At 30.8% G+C, this 9831-nt stretch overlaps 1 protein-coding gene across 1 annotated transcript; it reads left to right on the top strand.

The window, feature by feature from the left end:
* Nucleotides 1-369: 369 nt before the first annotated feature.
* On the top strand, nucleotides 370-1380 carry LOC115952072. Its single transcript, XM_031069158.1, has one exon. It carries the CDS (start codon nucleotides 370-372, stop codon nucleotides 1378-1380), a length of 1011 nt encoding a protein of 336 aa, XP_030925018.1.
* Nucleotides 1381-9831: the final 8451 nt, after the last annotated feature.

The following is a 9831-nucleotide window of genomic DNA, read 5'->3' as shown; positions in this document are numbered from 1 at the left end:
ATATCCAAGTTAAAGTAAGTTTTTTTTTTTTTTTAAATAATATTTTATTTTAGTTTTTTTTGTTTAAATTTATAGTTCAACTACGATATTCAATCGTTTGTATGAAATTAACCTTAGTTTAATTAGTATTATTCATCAATTTTTGTATTTACACTAAATTATTTTTATTAGTATTAGATAAATGTATTTAATTAATGTTTACATATAAAAAGACCCTATATAAAATTTTTGTCTTAGGTCCCAAATTTTGTTGGGCCGGGCTGACTAAAATTTTGAATTTATTTTCATTAGCTTCGTGTTTTTCATTTTGTGAGTTTAAAAACTGCTTAACGCTATTCTTTTTTCCTTTTTTCACACAGTGACTTGGAAATGGAATCTACAAATAATATGGAACAGTATATGCAATCTCATCCTCCTATCATCCCTCAATCTTATCCTTGGCTTGTAATTCGTGATGGCAAACATCTAGAAAGGCAAAAAAATTTCAACTTATCAAAGGATAAATATTACTCAATAACAATTCCTGAGATGCACAATAAGATGATATGCACTAGCACCAACGAATGGTTGTTGTTAAATGATCTTGATTCAAAGGATCTTTCTCTTTTGAATCTTCTTTCGATGGAGGTGGTGCAGCTCCCAAGGTTGGAATCCTTTACGGATTCAGATGTTTGTATTCTCTCCCCACCAACAAGTGAATCCAACCAAGATTGTTATGTAATGATCATTCATCGTTCGCCATGTAGATTTTATTTCTGCCAACCCGGTGATGAGGAATTTAGTGAACAAGAGTTTGAATTTGATTTGGAATTTGGAGCAATGGGCATTTCGGCCGCAACAATGTTTAGAGGGAAGGTTTACTTTTTGACCAGATTTTCAAGCATAGATGTTGTTTCTGTTAATGCATTGTTTACGGCTGAATTTGTGGGTTCAAATCTTCATTTTACAAGAATTACAAGGGAGGACTTTCCTCGACCATCACCTCCAGAAATACCCACAACTAATGACTATCTTATTGAATCTGGTGGTGAGCTCTTATATATTCATAAGATGAGAGGTGGATGGGATGCTAAGATGATTCTTGGCTTCATCATTTTACGAATGAATTTTTTAAGACAAGCATGGGAGGAAGTGAACAACATAGGAGGGTGGACTCTTTTTCTTTCTCAAGATCGTGGTTTGGAGCATAAGGCTATATCTTGTTTTGCAGCAGAAGAGGGAGTTAAGCAGAATTCAATCTATTTTACAAAGCCTTTTGATAGATTCTATTATGTTTTTGACCTAGAAAATAATAGTATTTCGAAGTCTTTACCTTGTCCCACTGTAAGCAAATTTATGTCACGACTGGATTGGGTTTTAATTCCTATAACAAAGTCATAAGATCAATGCTATACTTTAGTAGTTTCACTATTTTTTATTATCGTTTCTTTTGGTTATTGAAGATGTAAGTATTGTTATCTTTATCAGTATTTATTAATTTATCGTACACGATATACATATATAGTAACAATATTGATATTTATTGACTTGGAATATTCTTTCTTCTAAAAAAAAGAACTACTTTATTTATTTTATTACAATAGTATTTTACAAATCACTCAGTATCCCATTTCTTATTTTTTAACTCTACTTTTTTAGTGAAGATTAACTTTTCAAATTTTTCATATATCTCTATATTTAGTATGAATTTTAAAAATTCAACTATTAGATTGTATGTTTTTATTTATGCTTACTAAATTTTAAGAATATCAAAAATTAATTACTATATTATCAAATAAATTTTAAAATTTTAAGATTTTATAATTTAAAAAATTTGTATATAAAAAATAAGTTTATTACGAAATTTGATATGACACAAGCTTTTCAAAATTCAAACACTATAGTTCGAAAGTTTCTCTTTCTTCCTCTTCAGGAAAAAATTGCCAAACAGACTATTTGTGGGAAAAAATTAGGCGCGTGGCATGTGTTCAAATTTATTTAGTAAGTTAGACTGTTTTTGAAAGTCGAGTTTGGCAAACTCGACTTTGGGCTGAAAAACGAACATTATAGTGGCGTTTTTTTAGTGGCTATAGCAGCGTTTATAGAAAACGCCACTATATGTGACCTATAGTGGCGTTTTTGAAAAACGCCACTAAAAAAAACGACACTATTGTGTCTCTATTCCAGCCCAAAGTCGAGTTTGCCAAACTCGACTTTCAAAAACAGTCTAACTAACTAAATAAGTTTCAACGCGTGCTGTCCGGGTAAAATTTTTCAAAATTTTCACTGTTTGGCAAATTTTGCCTCCTCTTCAACACTTTCTCTTTGTTCCACTCTGTTTCTATCTTTTCCTCTAAAACAATCTAAACAACACATCAACATCCAACGTTCAAATAAAAAATAATGCACCATTGTCGAGCAACCCAATCGCACCACCCACCACCACAACATCCGATTCAAACCCAAAACTCAACCCAAAAACAACGCATCACCCACCACCACAACCTCTGATTCAATTCCAAAACTCAACCCAAAATTAAAGTTGAGCAGCACCCAAAACTCCTCGAACAAAATCATCCACCACCACCGCGAACAAAACCCCAGCAACCGAAACTCAAACAAAACCCCCAATAACAACCCCTGAAACTTAAAGAAACCAACCCAGCAACCACCGAAACTTAAAGCAGCCGGCCGATTCAAACCCATAACCACCGATTCAAACCCACCCAGCAGTCACAAGCAAAACCCAGCCAATCCATTATCGTCGCTAACTCGCCACCACCAAACAGCCACAAACACAACAAATCCAGATTAACAAACGTGTCCCACATACAAATCGACGGACAATCTTGGTCTTCGTTGCTCTTCGGGCTTTGGTTTCAGAGAGAGAGAGAGAGAGAGAGAGAGAGGGGGCGAAGGAAGATAGAGGAGATAGAGGTGAGATTTACTGATCGATTGATTATGTCTAGTGACAAGTGGGTTCGGCTCTAATATGGTTTGCGCAACTTTGAAGCCCAGGTATTGATGTATTGATGACAAAGTTGTTGCTGAAGATTTAATATTTGATGCTCATATATTTGTTCCATATTTCTCTCTCTCTTAAATCTTAAATCATCAAACTTGTGTCCAACTTGATCAAATTATAGTTAATGTTAGTAGTTTTTTAGAGGGCTACAATGAAAGTAGTTTTTCTTAATTCTTAGTTTTGGATTTGCTTTCAATCTTCTTTTCATTTTCCTTTGAGTAACTGGTTTCTCCTGCATTCTCTTATGACAAGTAAGCTTTAGATGATTTAAATGCTGAACAATTTTACAATATAGCAACTGAACATGTGAAAGTATGACAAGTTTTCATTTAATTTTGCTAGATAATCTCATTCTGTATATCTTTTCCTTTATCCCTTTTTGTCAAACACAATTTGATCTTTAATTTATTTTGTTAATTCTACTGTCATTTTTTAATTATGTATATGTTTCACTCTAAAGTTTTCGTTTGTTTCAAGTTGTTACATACTTACATTCAAGTTTCAACCTCGTTCCCAATATATAAGAACACCTCGGATGCTCTGCACGTTCTCTGGGGTTTCTCATCATAATAATAATAAATAAATAAATAAAATGAACACCTTACATTCTAGCCAAAGTGAATTTCTAATGAATTTTATTATTTTATCTAATGATTTGCTTTCTCAATTATGCATATCATTGTTACTTGTTAAAAAAAAAATATATATATATATCATTGTTGATTTAAGTTCAAATCTGACCGAGATGTATATATGGGTTTCTCAAATTGCTTAGTTATTTTTATATTTAATCATTGTGAAGAACTCATTGCGTTTTTTTCCAGTCTAGCAAAAAAAAAAAAAAAAAAGTGGAAACTCATAAAAGAATTGAATCTAAGGCAAGAATGTCAAGTGTTTCAATAGTTTCAATTTAATGTACGTATCAGGTTCCATAGTGCTTGCATTTTATCTTTTTGTTAATTGTGCAGAGTGCAGAAAGAACAGCTGAGCAACCCTGAAGTCCCGTCCAATAACCATCCATGAAATGTTAAAGGTTTTATATCATTCACACCCTTTACATATATGTCTTTGTGTATGTATTTAGGTTTTGGTATTTGTTTTGGAGGGTCTTGTGATGATTGATATCCTGTAGGTTTGTGTTGTGTTGGATCAAAGCCCAGCTTCTGTCTTAACAAAGTGAGCTAGGACGAGATGATAAAATTGGGTGACGATGTCTCCAAACTAGCTACCATGGGTATTCTACTCTTTTCTTTATTCCATTTTCATTTTTCCACAATCTTCTTTAATCTACTACTCATTTCTTTATTCCATTTTCATTTTTCCACAATCTTCTTTAATCTACTCTCTCAGTATTTGAACTTGTTATACTTCCATGTGATTTTGGTGAAGTGACTTCTGTTGATTTGGACATCCTTAGTCACTTGTGATTAGTATTGATTTTGGTGAAATGGATCTTCTTTGTTTGTTTTGAAAGTATGAATATATAAATTTTGCAGGGAAAAAAAAAGTAAAAAAAGAGTTTCATAAACATTCATTGTTGCTGTTGAGATGTTTAGATGCTAATTACAATTGTTCTGTTTACAAAACAATTTCATATTGTGTTTCAGAAGATACCAACAATTGTCTTACTCTGATAAATTAAATAATTTTAGCTGCCTAAATGTAATGATTTCAACTTCGAAGATATATACTGTTTGAACAACTTTTGAGAATTGAGTACTTAAGTACAACTTGAATTTTTAAAGATATTGTTAGGCTTTTAATTTATAAAATAACAAATTAGCCACACAAAAAAAAAGAAAAAAAAAAGAATTCCTCTACCCCACCTGATATGTAGCCATGAAGAAATAATTCTAATTCTGACTTATCTATTCCTAATATTATATGTATAGATAAGTGATGAATATGAGAGTCAGAAATAAATGAACTTTCTAGCTTGTTTGATAGACAATCATCAGAATTGACCATTAGGACATGCAAGGTTTTTTTTTTTTTTTATTTTTATTTTATTAACAAATAAATTGAAAATCTACTGGTTTAGTTTATTCAGAAATTTAACCTATTATTAATTTGGTGCCTTTTTTGTTTATGTAGATTGATAGAAATGGTACTGAGTAGCATTTGTAGTTTATGTTTTTGTATGACCTTTTCAATTTTTCCCCCCTTTAAATTATTATCATGCGCTGTCTTTGTTGTTAATGTAGATTGATTGAAATAATACAGTTTAGAGTATTCTTCTTTTTAAATTAATAATTTATTCTGCTCAAATGGATAAATATTATTAGATAGTAGACATTTCTTTGTGTTGCTTTGGGATTTATATAATCTAAAAGATGTTGCTTATGGTTTGTTGGAAATTGGAAATCAAAAGGTTTAGTTTTGGTTTAGAATTTTGTACTGGGGGGCCTTTTAAGGATAAGTCAGGTCTACCTTGCCCTTCCAATCACCCATGTGTAGGTCCACCGCATGAGCTACCTTTGATTAATTTTTCATTTGCCACTGACCATCGAATTTCTATAGTTCTTTTTGTTATGAACAAGTATCACTTTTGCTTCAATTATTTGAGAATCTTACTTGCTGCTGCAGGGATTACCTTTGTGAGTCTTATATTGATGAGGGATAGCTTTGTGGATTCGTTTTAATCATTCTTTTTTCTTTTTTCTTTTTTCTTTTTCACCTTTAACTGTTTCCTTTGTCCAACAATGTACCATTTTGTTCTCTTATCTTCTTACTCTTAGAACTCATGTACTTTGCAATACTTAACTAAAAATCTTGTTCTCGTATGTTGACCATGTTTGGAAATTCAGGACTATGGCCATGTTTGATGGGAAGACTTTCAATGCTTATCAAGACCTGGAGGGTTTAATAACAAGAGGCTGACAATGAGATTGAAGGGGAGAAAGTTAACTAACTTGGGCAAATTGACAGAATTTCTATCATTCATTACAGGTTTGCTATCATTCACTTTATAGGTTTGCCATTATTCACACCCTTTACATATATTTCTTTGCATATGTATTTATGGTTTTGGTTATGGGGGGTATTGTGATGATTGATATCATGTAGGTCAGCCACGTCACCTTTTTCAGACTTTCAGTGCATGCATTTTACCTTTTTAAACTTCCAAAATTTTAACTATGCTTTCTAACTATTACACACAAATTTAACTATGCTTTCTGTTCTAAAGTGATTGAAGAATAAAATAAATATAGAGGTAAATTCAAATTGAGATTATTCAGCCAAAAAAAAAATCAAAACTGAGACATTTAAAACTGATGATCAAAATTGTATTTTCGTTGAAAATCCCACACATAGATCAAAGTCATTTTTTCGTAAGTTGGTCGTGTATTTTGTTCTTAATTAAAATTTTTTTATTTAATATGTTATATTTTGTTCTTAAAGTTGTACGGTATATTGTATAAGTTTGCATTGATTTATTTCCTTTCACTTTTCGGATTATTTACCTATGTATAGCCTTTTAAAAGCCTTAATTTTTTATTTCGTACGATTATAATTTTGGCAACTTTTTAAGTAAACAAACAAATATAATTTCATCAAAAGCTAACCAAAATCACTCTTCGTTTACAATTATAACAAGTATAATTTAAAAAAAAAAAAAAAAAAAAAAATTCTTCAATGGATTAGTTATTAGAGAGGCAGACCTTAGAAATAATTATTGGTATCTTCTCAACCAAAAAAAAAAAAAAAATAGTAGGTAAACTTAAAAATTTATGTATTATTCAACATTTATTTTTCAGTATTTTTTTTAATAATTATTTTGAAATAAATATGAAAAGTTGTTTTTGTATGTGAAATAATACAAGCTATTCCAAGTTGACTCGTCTCGTCAAAATTTGAGTAAAGGTCAAGGAATAGCAATATGTGCTAGTCCAATGAATTGTTGGCCAAAATATAACTGGGTTTAAAAACTATGATTGCGTGAAGTCATTGCACTAAATTGCAAAAAAAATTAAATAGAAATAACAACTTATTTGTTCTTATAAAATTTTTTCCTACTACTTCGTCTCTTATCTTCTTATTAGTTTTTCATATACCGTGTTTATTATTTCTTTTGATAAAATAGTAATTACTGTTTTTACAAAACATGTAGTTATATGTGTGGCAATTTGTTTTTTACCATTTTTTTGTTTTCAAAAAGTATTTTCCATAACAAAAAACTTGTTTGGTTAAACGAAAAATATTTATAGACCATAAAATAATTTTAGGTGAAAATATTTTAAAGTGACTAGTTGCATTCTGGAAAATACTCTTGAAAATGAGTGTTTGGTTGCATTTTAAAAAATACTATAAAAAATTGGTGGTGGCAGAGATTGGCAACCATTAGTGGAAGAAAACAATGAATGATGGTAGCAAAGACTGAAGGTGACTGGAGATCAAGGACGTTAGTAGAGAGTGGTTGTTGGATGACTAATACTAACAGGGTGGAGGTTTAACTCATGAGTTTTGGGTATGACAAAAATTAATTTATGGAATATGAAAGCAAAACCCAATTTTCTCTATAAGTGCAATTATTTTTGGGTTGGTACTTAATTTATCAACATGTTCAATCGCCCCAAACACCTGTAAATGTGAAAAATATTTTCCAAAAATCAATTTTCGTGGAACCAACACAACCTTAAAACCGATAGAAAATAAAAACAATTTACACTTCTCAATTTTCAAAGAAACTTGAGAATAACCAAAGAGCTGTTTTTTGTTTTGAAAACATGATAGGCTTCGAATCTTGGTTGAAACAAAAATAAAAATAAAATCAAAAGTACAATAACAAAGTTCGGAATGTGCGGCCAAACCTAAACCCACCTCTCTCTTTCCCCTTTCTCCACTTCCTCTCATCATCCATGAAATCATCATTGCCGCATTGCCGTTGTTAAACTAACCATTGACTTGTATTCTTATTCTTCTACTTACATTTTGTTTGTTTCGATGGAAATTTTGTGTGAAAATAGTTTTCTATGTTTTCTAGTATTTGTTAGCATTGGGAAAAAAAAAATAGTAAAAGTAAGACTATCTTTAGTCAAAATAAAAAATATGGCTTATTTTGTAGAGTTTCCACTAATTTTTGGTGAAAAACAACCTCATCCCATGACAAGCTAAATAAAAGAAGTTATGAGATAATTTTCCAACACATTTAAGATTTCTACTAAATATAGTAAAATAAGATAGTTTTATAAAAGATAATTTTTTTTAAATGACCAATTTTTTAGAAAATTTTAACGTGAGCATATTATTTGTCCACTACTAATTGAGTTAAAGACTTTTCAAATCTCCCCGCGCTATTAAGTCAGGTCAAATCAAGTGGCCCTTTCTAGGCCTATTACATCTTCACCTATTTACTTTGTAAAATATCTAAACATGCACTGATAAATATAAATGTATACTATTATTATTATTATTATTATTATTATTATTATCTTATATATATATATACACACACACGCCTCTGAGCACACACTCATGCGCATGTTTAGAGGCTCTTCTATTTTTTGGGTAAAGATTAATTATTTGCATTTATTATAATTTAGGATTTCTACTTTTTCCAATGACCAAAAAAAAAAAAAAAAATATGTGGTGTGAGTTTTGTAGATTGGAGGAATTTTAAAACTAACAAAAGAGTGATCCTATTTTGTAGAGAGTAGGTAAGTAGAAGTAGAAATTTAAATCAACATAAAAGTAGGAGTTTATTAGAAGCATGAAGGCATTTCAACGTAGAAGTAGGAATTTATTATTTTTGTCAATTTATTATTTTAACCCAATTTTTAAGTTTTAGGTAGTGGTATTTTTGATAGTAAAAAAAACAATAACTAACTTTCTTTTGCCAATTTACTATTTTAATCCCATTTTTAAGTTATTGGTTAATTAATTTAGGGATATTTTTTGACTGGAAAAAAAAAAAAAAAAAAAAAACCTAATTTTCTAAATCCTCTTAATATATACAGGTATATATTTGAGAACTGACTAACTACTAAACACACATACATGCTTAATTACACTCTTTCACCAAGCTCAAACTCATTATTATATGGGAAAAATGCCAAGAGAACCCTTGAACTTCGGAGTAGTGGCCAAGAGACCCCTTGAACTTTTATTTTAGCCAATTTACTCCTATAACTATACTTAAAAACCAAATTGATACCTATTTAGTTTCCGTTTAAATTGACTAAGTTTGCTCATATGACACGCACATGCAACCTGCCAAACACCCAAATTAAGGGATAAAGGGAAAGAAAAGCTAGGTTCAACGATAGGGTGCAGTTGAGAGGAGAGAGAGGCTATGGCTTGCCAGAATTTCTAGTCCCATTGTCACTGGTCTCTTCCACTGCCGATCTTTGCCATCCTTGACTTTCCCCGCATGGTTTCCAACAACTGATAAATAGAGAGATAGATTCAAGCAAGTAACCTCTTATAAATCCAAAGATTTAAAACTCATCAATCGATTAACCTGATTGTGCTAAGTTTGACAAAAGTAAAATTGTGGTTGTGGCCTAGTACTTCTAGAGAGATATTTATTTTTCCCTATAAATATTAAGTAAATATAGGAATGCAAGATCAACAACATACTAAATATTGATGCATATCCTAGCACTAATAACAGCCACCCATTCTTGCAGTGGAAAGCGAAAAGAAAAACCACTTGAACAAAAAAAATCAAGATGTGTGGGTTTGATATGGCCTGAAATTCGTTGAAGCTTGGCCCCACTCACCCACAATAAGGAGAATATTTCAAGTTCAACATCAAAAGATATCAACTCGTGTTGTAAATTAATTAGTAATGGGTTTTTGTGTGTGATTTTCCCTTCAGCAGTTGT

This window comes from Quercus lobata, chromosome 7, assembly GCF_001633185.2.
Source record: "Quercus lobata isolate SW786 chromosome 7, ValleyOak3.0 Primary Assembly, whole genome shotgun sequence".
NCBI lineage: Eukaryota > Viridiplantae > Streptophyta > Magnoliopsida > Fagales > Fagaceae > Quercus > Quercus lobata.
The sequence above is the reverse complement of the archived record's forward strand: the minus strand, read 5'-3'. Positions and strand labels throughout refer to the sequence as shown.

What these genes read in the sequence shown, in the direction of transcription:
- LOC115952072 (XM_031069158.1), top strand. Translation starts at nt 370, where the DNA reads ATGGAATCTACAAATAATATGGAACAGTATATGCAATCTCATCCTCCT.